The sequence below is a fragment of the Saccostrea cucullata genome, unplaced genomic scaffold (genome assembly GCF_032062105.1).
Source record: "Saccostrea cucullata isolate Sc308-1 unplaced genomic scaffold, CSIRO_AGI_Scuc_v1 ctg779, whole genome shotgun sequence".
Lineage (NCBI taxonomy): Eukaryota > Metazoa > Mollusca > Bivalvia > Ostreida > Ostreidae > Saccostrea > Saccostrea cuccullata.
This window is the reverse complement of record NW_026931120.1, coordinates 238,557-259,280: the sequence shown is the minus strand read 5'-3', so window position 1 is coordinate 259,280 and position 20,724 is coordinate 238,557. Positions and strand designations below refer to the sequence as shown.

At 30.0% G+C, this 20,724-nt stretch overlaps 1 protein-coding gene across 1 annotated transcript in view; it reads left to right on the top strand.

The window, feature by feature from the left end:
* The window catches only part of LOC134231479 (gamma-aminobutyric acid type B receptor subunit 2-like), a 32,711-nt gene that overhangs the window by 1,754 nt on the left and 10,233 nt on the right, over positions 1–20,724 (top strand). Inside the window, exons 2-7 of the mRNA XM_062713442.1 lie at positions 12,433–12,570; positions 12,980–13,150; positions 15,630–15,737; positions 16,240–16,305; positions 17,147–17,344; positions 20,289–20,528. Of these exons, the coding sequence (XP_062569426.1) occupies positions 12,433–12,570; positions 12,980–13,150; positions 15,630–15,737; positions 16,240–16,305; positions 17,147–17,344; positions 20,289–20,528 (921 nt within the window). The remainder of the gene's footprint in view (positions 1–12,432; positions 12,571–12,979; positions 13,151–15,629; positions 15,738–16,239; positions 16,306–17,146; positions 17,345–20,288; positions 20,529–20,724) is intronic.

The window sequence follows — 20,724 nt, the reverse complement described above, 5'->3', positions numbered from 1 at the left end:
GACTGATTGCAATGTATCTTAGATTTCCCACGTTATAAAATACCGACAAAGCCAGGTTTATTGTAGGTTGACTTACATGACTCAATAACTTTCTTATTTTAGTCATTTTTTGTGATAGCATATAGTACCTCAATCCTTTGCTCAATTTTGATTGCAATTGTTCAATTGATGTTTTCAGAATTGAAAATGAAATAAAATAAATGAAGTTTTTTAATTAATGGTATTAATATCTATATAAATTTTATAAATCAAGATTCAAAGATATTATCTGACTACATGTATTTCAAAGTATAATAGGGTATGCAGACAATTCCTTATGTTTAGCTAAAAGGCAAACTGTGAATTTAACAATTGTTATCGATCACTCGAAAGTCTTCGAACTGTCATTGATCAAAGATACTCAGTTCTACTATCTGTAAGTTAATGGTCTTATTTTGACCAAGGTGTTAATTTGTTATTACGAGCATGTTTTAAATCATGGTTTTGGCATTTATTGTTACGTGTAAAAGATATGGACAAATTAAAGGGTATCTCGAAGTAGTTTTTCATTGAATGTCTTAGCCTTAATTGTTACATGGCAAATTAGTTGTGCGATATATCCTGGAATTGATTGACCACGAGATGATTTACAGTTTAAAAGTGCAAATAAGACCATGGAAAAGTACAACTTTTGTTTCTCTGTAAATGGGAACGCCCATACATAACAAAATGCAATAATGGTAAATCAAAGGGAATAATAAAATGTGCAAATTGCAATGAAAATTTTTAAAGAAGTTTTCTTAATTTTTTTTTAAGCACAAACAAGAAACTCGATGTTTTACCCAACACAGATGTTGGAGGTGATGAAAGGGAATGTCCATTCAATAACATTACAGAAATATTTGCCTAGGTATTGTTTATAAGAATTTGTGCGTGTCTAATAGCTTCTAATATCAAAGGAATTTACTAAAAATATACACTTTGTGAAGAAGAAGGAAGAAATAATCGATTTAACATCTTAGCAAGCATACTGATTTCTTTCAATTCCTTTGAACAAGACTGCACATACATTGTATCTATAGATTTGGTTGTAAATTTTTTTCTTAAGAATTAATACTAGTTTTCGTATGCTTTAACTTGTTTTCAACTTCTGAATTTTCTCTGTTTACCTTTTATTTTAAGTAACCACCATGTTATACAATAGTTTTTGGTTTTCTTTGAAAAATAAAAGTCGTAGGGAGCTCATTTGAATGTAAAAGACAGTTATGCTTTCATAGCATAACAGAAACACGTTGGTAGGATTAGTTTAGAAAAAGATCACCTGAAAAAAATAAGGGAATAAAAGCATTCGACAATTGACACAGTAACCTGGTATATTAAAAGATGAATGGGAAAAGACGAAACTAGCTATCTAAAGCAATTTCACTTTTTTGATTGTTTTGAGATATTTTTTAACAGAGAATAATCTCTAAAAGTACCATCATAATGATTAAAAGAGTGACGTAAATCTGTTGCAATTTTTTAGGTAGGATTCTTCTCATATTTCTTGTATTTAAAAATTAATGAAATTTTCACAGAATCAAGAAGACAATATCACTAAGTGATGATATCAGTGAAATTAAATTTGACCGTTTTATATTAGTGGCAAGGTCAGGTCAAGGTCATTATCTTTTTCCTTGACATTAAGAATAAAAAATAGTGTTGCCAATCATGTGATGTCTACTTCTATTTCAAAAGTTTAAAGATTGTTCTTTTTGCATTAAAAGATATTACTACATCAGGTCAATAGCATGACATTACTAAATTTACATAAATAATTTATCTAAACTGGATATTGGCTAATCCGAATTTTCTCTGTTTTTCTTAATTTTTTAGGATATATTAGTTATTTTCCTATGCTTCCTATATATAACTTTTTGTTATTTTCACATATAATAAAGTAGTCTTATAAATGTACAAAATGATACAAAAACAAAAAGTTTTGATCGTTTACTAAAAGAGAAAAAAATAACTTCTTATGGATTTTTGGTTCAAATCTGTACTTTGATTGGGAGCGTTTAAAAGCTAACATAGTTCTAGTTTGTTTGAAAAATCATATTTCTAGTTTGTTTGAAAAATCATATTTATTTGATATATTTTGAAAGTTTATTCCCTTATTATTAATTGAACTTACATTTGAAAATTTCTTCAAGTCTTTGATCGTGTAAAAATTATAACAAAATTCATTGTTCTATTATAATTTTGAGAGGCAGAACAGAATAAATTTTCATACATCACCATTCCGCCAAAAATATAGTCCCTGCTAGTTTTCAAACACAGTTTACCCTTTTTATTTTAAGTTGTACAATTGTGATGAGGAAAGAAAAATATGGTCTTTAAAACCCCTTTCACCTAAATATGTAAAACATATAAGCAAATATACTCTGAATGTTTCATCTAGTCAGAAACCAGAGAAGAACCCTACCTTAAGTCTTAAAAAAGAGTAACGTCAATTCTGCTAATGACTGTTTAACCTACGTGGAACTTCATTATGTGCATCTACATTTATCTCTGCATCCGGAAATACATTTGACCTTTTCTGATGTTTATCAGGTGAAGATGCAGTCTCATATAAGACAGTAGCTCTACGTATTTCAAGTAAAACTAGAGGTGTTCTGAACACTGAGCTCACTAAATGATACCCCCGTCTCCAATACTATCATAAAGGAAAAGTCCATGTTTTGCTCTGGAAAACCCGAAATAAGTTTCAGATCAAAAAGTGAAATATGAGGTACACAATGACACTATGTAACAAAGATCTGCGAAAGTATCATTAAATTTTATTCTGTGATATAGGACCTGGAGGATTTGTGAAAAAGAGATGGGTCCAATATTATACATGTAGAAAGAATGGGAGTGTCAGAATGTTTGCCATGGGAATAAAATAGGAGGTGCACAACGTAGCAAACATTCTGTGAAAGTCTCATTCAATCTCATTCAGTGGTATAGGAGAAGTTGTGGATAAGACATGGGTACCCCAAAGCTTACATATTGTAAAAAATTACGGGTTTCGGTACAATAACAAAACACAATTTCATTGCTATAGGTGTTCATTAAAATTCAATAAGTCACTTTTTCAAACTATTATTGTGTATGTACAAGAACTTTCTGGAGTTTTTACATGTTTATAAAGTTAAAAAATGTATATGATACAATTCCTATACGTTAATTAAATTACATCTACAGTTTAACATTTTACAAAAAAACAACTAGAGATTTAGATTGAATTGCTAATGATATTCAATTTAATCCTTTATTGGCACCTAGCACATTATACAGGAATATGTTGTAAGCCATACATTTACATTGATATCATACAAACTAGAGGTACTGTGAACTGAATGAATTCACTTAATGATACCCCTGCCTCCCATATGAATGTAATGGCAGTGTCCATGTTTTGCTATGGGAAACCCGAACTATGTGTCGGATCAAAAAGTAAAATTGGAGGTGCGCAATGGCAATATTTAATACAAACTCTGTAAATTTTATCAAATTTCATTCAGTGGCATGAGAGGACTTGCGGATAAAAGATTGGTACCGCAAAGCTTAACAGACGGACGGACGGACATACCGATTACTATATACCCTCAAGCGGGGAATTTAAATATTAAACTGTAACAAGCGTGTTTCTAACAATAAAACATTTTCTGATATATATGTCCCATTATGATAATTTAATATCTGCTTTGAGCAGAATACTTACTGTCGACTGACAGATGGCTAAATGTGAGGTTGCCTGAATTCCTATTGATAATTTCTTATCGACCATTCTCATCTCATTTATGAGATTTGAGAACCATGTTACTATTTAGTATCTTGATATTGTTATATTGAGCTAATACAGATTTATAGTAATTATTTTATTAAGTTTTCGAATACTAAACGATTAAGAGGTATTTTACAACTGGTATAACGAATTTCAAGTTAATATATAATTTATATATTGTACGTCTTCTGCGAGGCATTTAGTTATGAGAGCTGCTTATCTAAATGAGGGTGATTTTCATGTTCATTGTGACAAACTTAAACTTCCACTCTTTAGAAAACTTTTTTAATACATGAATAGAAAGCAAATAGATATATAACGGTTTAAGTAGGGATAAACCAACAAGATACATTGGAATATTCATTTCACATTGTATATTGAAATGAAAATTATTAAGAGAATAAATCAATCGTATTTTCCCATCTTTTTAAAAAGGGTGTGTTTGTCTGTGTTGTTTGACAAACCTAACATTAGCATTATTATTTCCCACTGTACCTTGCAGGTTTTTATTAAACACTGTTCTTGGCATCACATTGTCAGTAGAATCTTGCGTGTATTTAGTTCATTACAGCAAATTTTACATTATGCAATGGGTTTAACCAAGGAAGGGATTTTTTTAAATGCTGTTGTAGAATTATTTTCAATGTCTTGATCATTTTCTTCAAAGACTTATCAGACCCCCTTCAAAGTCAAACTGATGTCCCGCAAACAGGAATCAAACACGTTTACAACTCCACTATTGCATATAATGACCATGGTCTAGAAATACAGTACAATATAGTATAATCTAAATATTATTTCAATGACTTAGTTAAGAGGTCGTTTTAAGTTACTCTACTATATAAATTGACTTAGATAAAAACTGCAAAAAATTGACAAACTTTCATGTTTATGAAATTGTGAACACTGATTGTTTTCGTTAAAATATTTTGTTTTGACAGTACTATACGTAGGTACCTTGTGATGTTTACAAAGAAAATAATTTTTTCTAATTATTACAGACTTTGATTTACAATTCTAATGAAATAGATATAGAATTATTAAAACTTTTTCGTGTTCAGCAGGACTAATGGAAACAAGTGGTAATAAGCTAGCATGTATAAATACACTTTTTCTTTGTAACGCGAATCAAGTCTAATTTCTTCAAACTGAAACGGACATTGCTCACACGCAAACAAATACTTTATCCTTAAAAAAATTTCAGATCCTTGCTGAAAAGTCGATTAACGTAGAAAGACTGTGCATTTTCTTGCTGTTCTTTTTCAAACATGCGAATAAAACAAGGTCTATTTTCTTTTTGATCGTAACAGAATCTTTGCCGTTAGTAGTATAAAATCTCAATTTATATCTGGTACAACTTTCCGTGTAATTCTAGATATTTGATCGTTCTGATGCAGGTTAAACATTATGCTTATCATTAACTATAGTGTTTTCTGCTCTTTGTTTTTAAGTGTCATTCTCACCAGACAAACTTCAACCAAAAATACCCCCGCCATGTAGTAGTTTTATTAATTATACTCAATAGAATCACGACTGGGAGTTTTATCATCAAATAATTTATGTGTTTATTTTGATGTTGATTCCATTGTTTATTATGAGATGAAATTAAAACCCATTTTGACTATTTATGTCCCCAATTTACTTAAGTTTTTTTTACATCGTATGTCCCCTTCGGTACATGATCTTAATTTAACAGAAAATAAAAAATAGCATTAATTGAATTCCTTGAACCTTCCATCTTAACTTGTACAGTTGTATTATAGTTTTCCTGAATGCATTAAAGCATACATCTAAATAGTATAACAAAACTGCAACATTTTAGAATTAAAAATGTTAGGTTTTCCGAAGTCACACTTTTTATCCGCTAAAGATGTTTGCATTGCGATATTCTAGCTCAGTAACCCCAACATTACACTCAAAATAAATATCTGAAACAAAAAAGTACTATAATTGATAATAACAGGCAAGAAATACCTTTGAAATAATGTAAAATCCTTTAAACTCATAACAAACATTTTAATGAAGACTTTTCATGTATTGCAAAATGTTATATTAGAAGAGAATGCTTCAAACCTTCTGACGCATCTCTGAATTAGCTAATAAATCTTCAATATTCGAGTAGAAAGGTACAGTGTATAAAGCAACATGAGCTGTTTTCCATAAAAAGTACATTTAGTTGTTAACGAAACCACCCCGACATCAAAATAAAGTTTGTTGGTTTTTTAAACCATTTTCCAAATTATACTAGAATAGGAACAAAGGAAAAAAGAATCTTCCATACAATGTATACCCTCAAAGATAAAGTGAAAGCGCTTTTATTTATTATATATTATTGTGGAATATATTGTATAGAAGTAAGGGGTTCCATGTTCCTGTATACATAATCACTAAATTAAAGTGTATTAAATTTGAGGAGAAACGCCACCACGTCCAGAGCTGAATATTAAAAGGGGAGGGTTCCGTTCACAGATACCTTTCGGCCATTTTATTGCACTATTTTAAGTCCAACGTCTTAGTCATCTCCAGACTGTACATACCACTCTCTGTACCCTTAATTGTAAAGGCATCAAACTTATCCACAAAAAAGTAACAAAAATGCAGGTGTGTAGGTTTCAAAATTTTTGGACTGTTTTACACGAGAGACAAGCTGAAACCGATATCTTATTTTATTTTCAATGAAATATTGATATATTGAACAGTTATCAAACCAACAAGTCCATTAACCAATACAATGGATAAATTTGCTGACAAGGTTATTGTATCGACTATGGAACTTAAAAAAAAAATAACGACTTTAAAAGAAACTTTGTTTATCCATGTTTCATCAACTTGTTTGTTAATAGATTGCCTCGTTTTAAAAATTATTCGTACTTAGAGCGTTCTCCTGTATATCGAATGAACTGGAAGACATAAATTCCACTTGCAGGTGATGAGGGTATATCGCTACATAAGTAATGGGAGTTCACGATAAAATAGTTGAGGTCACCACGAATATCATAATGTTTTGGTTGTTAGGATTACTCTGATGCCTTTTACCAGTAAAATATCCAAATGTGAAACAGATGTGCCAGATATTTTTCACGTTCTCTTAAATAAACATAACATTTTGACACGATATGTGCATGTGTTTGTAAACATTATTCTGTAGTTTATTTAGAATCCAGTTTAAGCATTGTGGGTCAAATTCAATTTGATTGTTGGGAATTTATTTTTTTAAAACTGTTGAATGATTTGAGGCATTTCTTGCTTAGAAAGGGATACATGAACTTTGTGTTTAAAAAATGAAATAACTATTTCCTAATCTCCATTCCTCCAACATACAATGTACAATTAGATTTCAATGATATTGTTTTTACCTTCTTTGTCAGCTGGGACCAGTCATAATGTTCGTATAAATTATCACATTCTATTTTTCACTTCTGCCTTATAACTGTTAACAGAAGAAAAGGAGGATTCCATATAGTCCCTGGATTGTTTAATACGGGATTTTAACATATATCTGATACTATTTATTCATGCTGAAAAAGTGTGAAGATCTTCTTTTTCATGTTTGGCCCATCGTCTTACGTCATAATGACGTAGTTGAAAGATTCATTTTTCATGAGGTTTGGCTCCTTTAGAGAACTAAATGATTATATGTAAGTGTGGACTTAAAATTAAGAATACAATACTGGATCTTCTTGCATTAACGAATGGTGACATGTCTGCCAGCATCATTTAATGTAGTCTTCTACAATTATGATCTGAAATGTTAATTATGAAAGTGGTTGCGACGCTCTCTAAATGGTTAGTTAAAGTTAATAACTCATTCTTCAATACTGGTGAATTTTTAAAATATATTTCTTTTCTCCTTTATTTTCCAATAAATAATGAGTAAGCAGATAGATTGATATTGATATGATTTGATACTTGTGTAAGGATATAGTATAAATAGTTTTATGAATGTGAGTTGAAGGAATTAAATATATTGGTCATTGTTGTATTGCATTTAGGGGATTTCAATCACAGAAAATGTGACATAATTTTCGAATAGGCATAAAGATATTGTTTTATTTAAAAATAAAATAATTTGGCATTATATATGTGTACATTGTCTTAGCATATAAATGAAATAATATATTTATTTTGTCAAACACGCTAAAATTATCCTAATTATTTTTTTCTGAACTTAAAATTATATAGTTTATGTTCGTAACGCAATGTGTCCATATGCACTGAAGTTTTTGACACCTCTCTACAAACATTAAATAATTTGTCAAGTTAAATTTCTGTGTTTAATTAATGAGTATGTGTAATAACAGCCAATGAATCATAAGTTTGGCTCAGGAAGTCATAATAATAAATTGAAAACGAAAGTAGAAAGGTGGCGGAGCTGTCTGCTAGAAAACATGGCGATGCTCATTGTGTCCATGTGGAAAAAAGAAGTTACGTACATAATAGATTCGGTAAGTATATTCATATTGTATCAATTTGAATGAATGTTTAACATATAAATACAGTCATTGTATCTTTATACCATGTAGCTATTAATCAGAAACTAAAATATGTCGCTTAGGACCATACAAAATGCATAAATCTGTCCGAGTCAAGTACTTTCGGTTTAACATTTGACTTTTGATTCGCGTCTTTTGTTACGAACATAAGTGTTTTTATATTATTTGTATAATCTATTAATGATAAAGTTACATTGTACTATATTTTATTCTATATTTGTTAGTTTTGTTCTGTTCTTATCAAAGGATGGATACTTATTGAATATTTTTTTTAATATGCCATATCATTTACACAATTGACGTTCGTAAAGGAGACACGAAAACTTGAAGTAGTGACATAATTTGTCCTTTAATTGCCTTGTTTCTGGTTTTATCAAGGATATATAATAAATATAATTTAACAGCATATGTATTGATTACATCATGGTGTGTTTTGTTTTATATATTTTTTTTCTTTCAGATTTACAAAAAATGACTGAATTATGTTCGTAACAATGACACAAAGTCCACAAGACTCAAATTAGAAGACATAGAATATTTAGCAATCCATCTGACAATTATCTTGTCTGCATTAATTCTCTTTGAAAGCTAGTCTATTATTAAGCTTTGAAATGAAATATTAAAAGTATTAAAGACAAGTGTTCCATTGTCTTGTTATTTTTTTGTTCCTTTTTAAAGCCTGATCCGGAGTTAGGTGTCCATGTTACTTACATAATTTCTCCTTTTTTGAAACTAGAAATAAAAAGTGTGGCTTTTTAGATATATTCCATTTAATATAACATTAAACATGATTTCATCATACCTTACTGATTACATTATTTTCATATTTTAACAACTTGTTAAATTCTAGTAATATGTTACTTGTTTAGTGCTTATGTAAGTAACGGTGTCCATTGGTAATCTTGGATATATTTTCTGATTTCAATGGAATAAGGCAGAAATAAGTCATGCAATAAAACATGCAAACTAGTGTTTATATACTTAAAAAAGGATTCATCAGAAAAGAATAGCTTATTGATTTAAAAAACAGCCACTGTGGACACCAAGTTACGTACATAAAATTTCAGACATGCTTGTACATTTGGACACCTATCTCCTCTTTAAGACTTCAGATTATCTTCCCATCAATTTTTTTTCAAAAGCAGGAAGGGCACTGACTCAATTAATATACATACATTATGAAATTGATTATTTTTAAAAAATAGCCCTTTGGTCACACATCTGAATTCAGTTCTGAAGAATGAGTTAAATATGAAAGAAAAAATAAATTATTGGTAATTTTGACTTAATGCTTTATTTGTCCCTAGAGCTGAAAAAATATGAGAGAATCAAAGAACTAATTTTTGTCTGTTTAATAACATCACGGTGGTAGAAATTGAAACTTAGTGTCTTGATAAAATAATTGAAGGAATCTGTCGCAGAAATCCTTTTATCATCATAAGAAGGAAGATTCATCGATAAATAGTACGTGTTTAAGGAACATCATAAGCTTTTAAGGCAACATCGCGATTAGATCCCATTACTTCTGCTGTTCAGGTCTCAAAACTATTTTGTTCATTAAGTATACAAAAGAAATTGATCTTGCAAAAAACTTTTCATGATTTAAAATTTTGGATCTACATACTAGTATCTTGCACAGTGAAAAACTGAAATAAATATGTATAAATTCTATGTAGGAAAGGGTTCTTTTATCAAACGTGTTTTTCTTCATAATGAACTAAAAAGTCATTGCTATCAAAGAAGACAGCACTATCATTTTTACCGGATACTTGTGTTGAGTCAATTTAAACCGGAATGAGAAGCAAAATGGGGATTTTGAATAGATTCTACATTCACTGCCTAATAAAAATTTGGAGACCTGTAATACTGTGAAAGTTCACTTTGAAAAATTACATAATTGCAACATGACATTTATATCACGTTCCTTTTGGTAATAAATGACTCTATAACGCATGGTTAATGGCCAAAACAAAGGTTCCATCGAACGACATAATACATAAATACTTATTGATGTAAATGTCACAAATCTGTGCCTAAAATTACATGTAAAATTATGCCTGAGTAACCTGACAATGCACATTTTTGGGTCACAAAACATTTTGTTTCATACAAGTACAAAGGCTGTTGGAAAAATTCGCAGACACATTGTTTTACAGAAAAGTTATTATGTACTTTGAAGAAAAACACGCATCTGATTTCATTCTCATCTTTTTCAATAAGTATTCAGAAAATCAGGTCAACTTATTGACATTTTGAAAATATATAATGACTTTTGCTTGGTGTCATAGTACCCACGTCATATACCCTTGACTGTTAAGTAACAGTTCGAAGTATACATCATTTTTATAGAGTTTTTATATCTATTTCCTTCCTAAAATTGAACAACTCCATTAAGATAAGTTACATTTTTTTCTTAAACGTCTTTAGTGGCGTATGGGATATTTGTGAGATATTTTTTTAAAAAATCTATCTTTACACGGTTAAGCGATCAGATATGAAACATTTCAATATCCATAGCTGCAAAATCCAGCAGGACATTAGGGTATCGCAGGAGAGTAATCATAAAAAATGTCAATCCTTACATTCTTACAATGTACATTCATATGATACACGTACGGAGTCCCGAACTGCATCTAAAACATTGTATTCTCTATTGGGCATTCTGCTGTCTACACACATTTTTATAGCTCGTTGCTCCAAGACGTTCAACTTCGTTGTCATCTTTTACTATGTATTTCTCTTTTGATCATCTATAATTAACGATAAAACAGCAATTACTGCTCCATTTCAATTCAAAATATGTCCTATAAATGAGTAGTTTTGAAGCAACAGTTAAAATACCATAATTTTTTCTACGCTACTGTAATTTCATTTTCATTTAAATGCCTGTGTTATTACATACATGTGTGGAAATATGATATACTCCGTTAAACAAAATATATCGAAATGATTATAATTGTAAATATTTAGTATACCATAAAAGCTGCATTAGAAAACTTGCAGTATTTTACTAGTTCCACGCAATTTGGGCATTCAATTTTTTTTTTTTAACTTTTCCGCAACCTAGTTCATGACGTCATTTGTTATCACAATATTGCCATTTTTCTTACTAATTGTTAGAAACTTATTTCACACTGAATTGTCGACAGATTTTTGCGTTATTTCTCGATCATGAAAGGAACACACGGTAAGAAGGGATGCTAACTTCTCCATGGCACCTGATCCCACCTCTGATTTTTTATCTCCATCTATTTCATTACTATATGTTTTCTTTTTATATAGTGATTTTATAGCTCATAAGATGCCATTTTGATATCTACATATATGACGTCATAATCATTTTTGTGTGAATTTGATCGAGCAAAATATTTTGGATCTACACACTAGTACCTTCCACAGTGAAAAACTGAAATAAACGTGTGTTGAAAGAATCTACCATGATCATGGTTTGTTTTGAATATTACTTTTTATCTAACTAGATTTGTATTTTTCACCTTTGGCGAGGGATAAAACACAAAACAACTAGGATATAAAATAAAAATCAAAATCCACGGAATATCCTTTATGCAGATATCTTTCAAGATCATTTAATCAGTAAAAGGCCTCGTTCCTGGAATCGGTCATAATGAAAATCACATTTGATATATATACCTCAGGTTATTAATCTTTACCAATTATATTTGATATTTCAAATGATTTTTGTTTCATGTTCGAAGCAATTCTCATATACTAATTTCTTCTGTAAAAAAATACTAATAACTGTTAGATTGAGAACATAAGTAGGCAAGACGTATTACGACAGTCACTGTTATAAATCCAACAAAAACGCTTTTAAAAATGCAAATTAAAATGAAATATTGGATTTACTAAATATCTAACCTGGTTGATTAACAATTCAGTAACTTATTTCAATGGAATTTGAAATTTATTTCTAAATTATTGATTCAGAATAATACTTTAAAATACGACCATTACTTACTAAATGAGTGAATGGTTATCGGTGTAGTAAAATTTCGTAAATGTGCATTTTTATTTTTTTTTTTCAAATAAAGGCTTAAATGTCAAATTTATTTAGCCCTTTAATTTGCTTTCGTAAAAGCAATTTTTTGATATATTAAATTTGTGTTCAAACATGGCTAGTTTTTTTCACAGGCGGATCCAGGTTTAGCAGCACAGTGTTTATTTGAACACATTAATGAGGAGCCTGTGAAAGTTGCCATCTTTGGTCCCCCTAAATCTGATCCATACCAAATCGTGGGACAAATCACGCCTAAGTTTAACCTGATACAGGTAAGCAGAAAAGTTTTATTAAATAAAACACACTAATAGGAAATCAAGAACCTGTCGGAAGGGGATGTTTACTCCTCCATGGCGCCTGATTATTAAATCGGCTTAATGTTGGTTTGTGTCAGGGTCAGTGCATAGGTATGTATAAGTGAAGTAACGATGGTAGGTGATGATCAGTAGCTAGGAAACTTAACTGAAATGTCACGAAAAGCAAGTAAATTTACTAAAACTCAGTCATATGTTGCTTGATGGATTTACATGAAGCTGATAGAATTTTAATCACTTAAAACATAGGCAAAATTATTAATAGTTTAGATATAGTTCAATATGTGTCTCTAAAGCACATTGTTTCTCTTTCCACTCTCAATCATCACATAATTGAGTAAAGTTCCATTTGAATTTTGAATTTCAGATGTCATTTCTGGCAAAAACTTCAAACATGATAGACAGGAATTTGTATTCTTCGACGTTCATGACCAACTATATAGAGGATGACCTAAACCCAGCTCGTCTTGCCATGATCAAGTACTTCAAATGGACAAAAGTTGCAACACTATTTTACAATGAAGAGATATTTGTTTCGGTAAATATTCTACAATAACTTATCTTTGGTTTTAATCTATTGTCATTATCTTTTAAATGAATCTCTCTCTCTCTCTCTCTCTCTTTCTCTCTCATCATTTTATTCTTGCAGAATATGTCAGAATACCTGTGAAAAAAAACTTTAAATAGTCCAAGTGAAAATTATTAGAAATGTATAGAAGAAATACTAGAAATTGACATAAAACGTTGATCAAATAACCTTTCAATCCTTAGAAAGATGAAGAAATAATCAGGTTTAATAGCTTTGAAATAAATTCCATATAAGATTTGTTATCAACATTATCAAATAAAGGAAGTCTGCCATTCCCCGATAAATCAGTCGTAGACCTGTGTTGTTGCTCTCTTTCTCCATTATCAAATGGATTTTACAATCAAAGGGCTTTATTAGCCCAAAATGCATCTTTAATATTGATGATTTTCCCCGAGTTTCTTATTCTCATGGGGAATTTTTTATTTGATTGAAAATGCAGTAGGTACGTGTTTGAAAATGATTTATAAATAATTGAAATATATGCAAACTGTTACGAATATTGCAGCATCATTTTACTAGTATTGATTTCATTTATTAAAAGGCAGAGGACGTAAATTTAATGAAAAAAAAATCAACTTTTCATTTTTTTTATTTTAATTGTAGATTTCAATGCAAGTTTTATGACAGATATATTCTGTCAAAAGATTTTTTAACAAAAATGTTATTAGAAAAATGTTTGCTAATGAAGTAAAAGACCATGTAAAAAAATCGCCTTATTCTTGCTGCCGCAATCTATATGCCTTTCCTGATTTGTTTTTCATAATATGTACCTATATTTGAGTCATTTTCACAGCAAGGAAATATATGGTGAATTAAGTAACTATACATGTATAATTGTTATATTTCATTCTCTAGATTGGAAAAGGAAGCTTCAGAAATTTCTTAATATATTTTTTTTTCTTATGCAACAATTGGTATACAAACGTGAGTAATTAGCATTCGACTTGATAACAGATAGTTCTTTTAACACGATCATATTGTGTCGGATATATTAAGTGCAAAATGTTGACTTTAAACGAGGCTGTTGACATTTTTGATTCATCAACTTGTTTGGCAAAATCTTGTGTCGATTTAGAAATTGTTTGTACGTAGAGCATCCTCTTGAGCATCAGATCAACTTTTAGACGTAATCCTCATACGCCAGGGATAAGGATATATTACTACACAAAAAAAGAACGTTTACGATAGAAAATTAAAATTATCTAGTTTATTATACATTTTTCTTTTTATATAACCTTTATCGTCTTTTTCTAGTTAAATGTTAAAATATGAAACAGAAACCGGTATGTCAGATTCCGTAATATCTTTTATTTCAAGTTCACTGGGATATATGGAGTCGACCTTTGAAGAGGAGTAACTTTTGTTAATAAGATTTGTACGTCCTCGATATATCTAAATGTTGAGCTGGAAGTCATAAAATTTTCATATACATGTACATATAAAGTGACGATTCAATTGTTTTTTCTCTGTTCAGTATTTGATTTCTTTAGAGCGAGATGAAATGGCCCAAGTGTGACGTTTCACAAAATGTTCATTAAAACGCCCCATATAAAGCTTCGTTCAAGATCCACAACATACATTCATAAAAATCAATGTCCGTATAAATAAGTTCTGAATCAAATGTCTCAGTTTGAGGTTAACATTTTAAAATACTGATCATACGTCATGGAACTATTTGAAATTTCTTAAGTTTCAGTTTTCCAGAAACTTTTTGGATGCACTATCTCTGAGACGAAAACAAATGGTAAAACAAAGTTATTGTATATCACAAAAATCAATAGTTGAAATAGAATATAGTGCATGTTTAAGCTAATTCTATCAAGAGAAAATGGTCGGATGATTCATTCTAATTTTCAGTTGTCGAGATTTAGTTATAAGATCTGTCATTTTAATTTCAGGCCTATTAATTCCAACTGGAAAACTTGTCATCTTATGCAAGCTTCAACAAATTATTTGCTTTAACATTGAACATAGAGATTCCCTCAGTGGATACAGCGAGTTGAAAGGAAAGAGAATAGGCTGTAAACAGAAAAGAGAATAGAACAAAAAGAGAATAGGCCTTTTCAAATGTTGTTAAAAAAATCAAATTGTTCATCTTATACAAGCTGCAACAAATTATTTGCTTTAACATTTAACATAGAGATTCCCTCAGTGGATACAGCGAGTTGAAAGGAAAGAGAATAGGCTGTACATAGAAAAGAGAAGAGAACAAAAGAGAATAGGCCTATTCAAATGTTATAAAATATCAAATTGTTCACGCACACACACAAACACATATTTTCTCTGCATTTTACAATTAAAAAACAAAACAAAACAAAACATCAAGTATTTCTCTTGGAAAGATCCCAGCATTTTTAATATCATAACATTATTTGAGTATTATAGCATTTGATCTATTAATAACTAACATTAATATTTATTTTTACAGCAAATGCATGAGTTTCATAAACTTTTGGATGATGAAAACATTACCTTGGTGACGTCAGGTCTCATAGCAGATATGGAAGCCGTTGAGGTGGTGATAAAAAGACTGAAAGTAAGTAAACCTAACAATGAAAGTGTTCTGAATATTAAACGGTTTCCTAATTAGGTTCTAAGATAGAAATAATTACATTTAATAAAGTTAAGAAAGAAAATTAATTTTATCTTACCTAAAACTCTGATATTCTAGAAGAGCTAAGAATTCCTCAGTCTGTATTAAAATCGATTGAACACTTGGTTTTTGGTTTCATGTTTAGTATATCCATATTTTTTACACAAATAGACGTCAGTAAGATTTTTTTTGTTAAAATGTTATCTTTGGAATTTGATAATTTCCCCTATTTAGTACGTTTAATCAGAATGAACTTTTAAGAAATATCATGGCTAAATTCTGACTTTCAGAACCATGGGATCGGACAACCTAAACAGGGTTTAGAGTCATACGAGTCATATTGGTTCAGATTAAACAAGCATAGGAGAAAAAACAGTATATGTTCTTAATAGATTTGTTTATTAGCCACGTGTTAAATTAATGACTTTCGTTCGTTTCATAACAGCAATATGGGGCCCGTATTATAATTGGAGCTTTTAGGTCTACAAAAGCACCTGAGATCTTCTGTCAGGTAAGTTCAAAATCTTAATAAACACGTAAACCGTACACATTCAAGCAAATGCCACGCAAACCAGACAAAGTAAAACAAGCAAACACCACGAAAACAAAAAACTAAATGTAATTAAACAGTTCAGCCAGATGCTCTTGTACTTTTCTAAAACTCTAAACAATTTTATATTTAATTCCTTTTTAAAGACGTGAGTGATGTCATCTTTTAACTTTATGTCTTTCTGACACTTATTTATTTTTGTTATATTTATTCAGGTTCTAAATCGTAGATATAGATACTGCATGGTATTTATATTATATACTAGTATAAAGAAAACTCTCAAGGACACCGTACTAATAGCTTGGCAGTTCAAAGGTTTTTTTTTTTTGAATATTTTGGATTTCCAACGCCTTGGAATTAGCATCACTGAAGAGAGAGCATTAAGTTTTGTCGATATTAGCATAATTATGGTGTATCAAAATTGGTTCTTTATTAGCTTTACACTAAAGGAATAGAAAATTTGCATGTTATATAAATTTTGTTGCAGAAGTCGACAAACTTAAATTTTATAATTGCACCTCGTACTTTTAAAAACTGTGATGGGTATTTGTGTTTAATACATAAAACAATGCTCGCACAAAAAAGATCTCTCGTTGCTCAATATGGCACTGAATGCCGATTATATAGGTCAAAATTTGCAACTCCCCAACGGAAAGTGGTGCCGTCTCCATATCTATGAAAAATCTCGAGAGGGACGTTGAAAGAAAACACAAAAGAATTAATGCTTCACATTCAATAAAATTGCTTGAAATTTGTTTTCCTATGATCCGAATTTTTCAAAATAAATTCAAACTCATTTTAGATTTACAAACAAAATATGTATGGTAAGAAGTACGTGTGGATATTAACCGACTCCCTCTACTCTGGTTGGCTGGACAGATTAGAACCTGGAGACGCACCTGGTTGTTCCATTCAAAATATTAAAGATGCTGCTTATGGCCATTTTACCCTCGGACAAAAACAACTCCGAACAGATCATATTGTAACAATATCCGGGCAAGTAAGTTCTTGTTTGAATATAAATTTTACTTGTTTGTAAAGAAAAAGAGCCTGAAGGTTTCAAACATGTCTGCTAAATCTGATACTGTTGTTTTCAAAATTTAGAGAAAAAAAGTAAAGCCATGCGTAACACTGTATATTGTATATAAAATAAATGCCCGTTCAAAAACACACAAACGGGTGAAACACAATAAAGGGAACAGTAAGGTTGCACTTGAGGGTAAAAAATTAATGTCGTTATTTTGGCCCAAATTTTTTTTTTCTAAAAAGTAGAATATCTCAAGGATCTGAAACATAAACGGTTTTGTGAAATTCACATTAGAACTTTGTTTTTTACAAGCTGATAATAACCTCATTTACACAGGTTACGGACACTACAAGTGTTATTGTTTTGAAATTTGTACTTTAATTTTTTCAACTGCTCACAAACAAACAACATATAAAAATACAACATATGGACAAAAGCTGTACTAAAAAAGGTGGCATTATACTTTAAAATGAAAACAGTTCTTACTTCATTTTTGTTTAAAATGGTAGTATTTCAGTTTATGTGAACTCTTTAAAACCAATATGAATAAAGAAAGAACTATTTATAAATAACATTTTTTATGCCTTTGTTGAAATATAAATACTTCCATTAAAAAAGGAAATATCATTTTTATTATTTTCTAAAATAATTTGATAGCTTCATTAAGTTACGGACACTACAAGACCCAAATATTTATGATGGCTTTTGTTTGTGGTAAAAATTTTTTTTTATAAACTTCTGAACTATTAGAAATCAGATTTGAATGATTATCAAATACAAAGTGCATGAAAATTAGATGTTGTTTTAAGTAAAAACAATTTACTCGCAGAACTAATGCCAATAGTGAAAAAATCCAGTTTAGGAAATCCTGAAACTTCCTTTTTTCACATAACTATATAACTGAAGTGCAGAAGAAAAGTTCTCTAATTCATTAAAGTTTTATGAAAACTATTTAGAATATAGGTACACTGATCAACAAAGTCAATTAACCAAATTTAAGGGTTACGGACAGTACACAATACTTAAATTTTTCACAGGCTTAAGGATGAAGTTTTTGTTTTTCAGCCCTTTTCCTAACTTTTTTCAGCATTTTATTTCTCGTTTCAGTTTCTACCAATTTTTTTATTCTTCAGATCTCAACTTCATCTGATAAAAGCATACCATAACCAATATACTTTGAATAAATATATACACATGTAACTTTCTAGAGGTGTTATGTGCAAGTAAAAAACTCAAACCTTGAAGAATAAAGCTCACTTATACATGTATTTATTTAATTTATTTTTTATTCTATGAAGCATTCTATTTTTCTTCAAACAGTTAAATATATAATAATTTATCTGAAATTGGTGTAATTTTAATTGTTCTCTTTTTTGAATTTTTTTTTTGTAGTGTCCGTAACCAAATTACTTCCTTACTGTTTAACATTTTGAATGCAAATTTACTTGCATTTAACACATTTTAAGATATTACCTAATAAGCAACTAGACAATTGAAGCAATATATCACAGGAAATATGGATTATGTAACTCATGATAATAATTTTCAACTATTTTTATGTCATTTTTAGGTGTCCAGTCATTATTTTAATTACTAGCAGTAAAGAAAAAACCACCTAATCTGAAAGAATCCCAGCCAATAAATACCTTTTTATCTCTAAATTTAATAATACACTGGTTCAAAAATTTATCTGTAAATTTTATGGAGAAAAAAATAAAGACATTCATTTTTCAACTTTTGGGTTACGGACACTACACTATACACGTTATTTAAAATAGGATGAAACTTAGCCTTAAATAGAGGAATTCCAACAAGATTTTCATAAATTTAACACCAGTTGACTTAAACAATGAAAAAATAATGAAATGCTATTTGACTTAAATCCTAGGATGTCAATAGCATCTGCCAATATCAAGGTGATGTAACACCAAGGATCTTGTATATGGAATGGTGCAATCTGGGTTTCCCAAATAAGTTGCATTATCAAAATGAGAGAGAAAATGAAGTAATTTGATTAACTTGTTTAACAAACCTCTGACCTTTGTGAATATACTAGCATTAGTGTTTTAACACAGCCAGTTTTAAACTGCCTCAAGTACAGGTTACGGACACTACAGGATTTTGTAGTGTCCGTAACCACATTTGTGATCATAACAGAGAAACAGTGGTGATGATCACTAAAATTACAACACATCTCATCTATATGAAATGCCTGTCTAAGAAATTTGTTAAGATATTTATAGAGCCTTCCAATTTCACAGAATTTAAGTGGTTACGGACACTACAGTTTTTTGTAAAAACCTAATTTTCCACATTAAAACATGATGAATTTTTTTTTACAATGTTTACATAACCCAACTTTTTTACTGTAAGTAACAGAGCATTAATTCTGTGATTTTAGACAGAAATCTGAAAAATTAAATAATATGGACATTATTTTTATTTGGCATAATGAGAGGGGTAAAATTATGTGAAAAATGTATAACATTGCACCCCTGTTACATTTTCTTTCATATCTTCAAAAGTTGTTATTCAATTCTGAAAATTCAAGCACCAAAATAATTTGTAAAATAAATTCTAAAGTCTGATAATGATCATTGGAATGAAAATTTATGATATTTAACAATTATTTCAATTGAAAAATGCTGTAATTTCAAAGCGCAATCGCATAACGCTGAAAAAAAGTCATTTTTGGGGTACATTTTTTGCATTTACTTAAATTCTGTTAAGGCTAGATCAACAAAATTTTGCACACAAGTCCTTTATAAGTATTCCTACAAATGATTTACAATTAATTGCATGTAAAGAAAATAACATTTCTTAAAATCATGTATAACAATGTGGTATTCTAAATGCGCACTATATTGTGTTTCACCCTAAAATCTAATAATTGATTTACTTTTATTGAAATTATCAGACGGCAGAGGAATACAATTCGTGGATGAAGAACATCTCCTCCCAGTACGATCCTAGCACCCACCTTCTGTCTAAATATAGTCCCTGGGCTTATGATGCCGCTTGGGCACTGGCTGTGGGGCTGAACAATAGTATGAAGTATATAGGGAACAATAAATTAGAGGACTTCTCGTACAATCGATCAGATATTTACGACGCCATTCAGCGAGGGATGAGTGAAGTGTTCTTCCAAGGTGTATCGGTATACATGAGGAAAAATTGCATTTTTAAAAATCATTTTCAAAACAAGGTTGTAATGCTCGAAAAATGCTTCCCAAAGGCTTACTATACTAATAGAATTAACTCAAAACATACACTTTTTTCTTATTTATGAAAATTTTAATAAAATGTAGAATTGATTGATTTATTCTAGTTATGTAAATTATAACCCATACTGA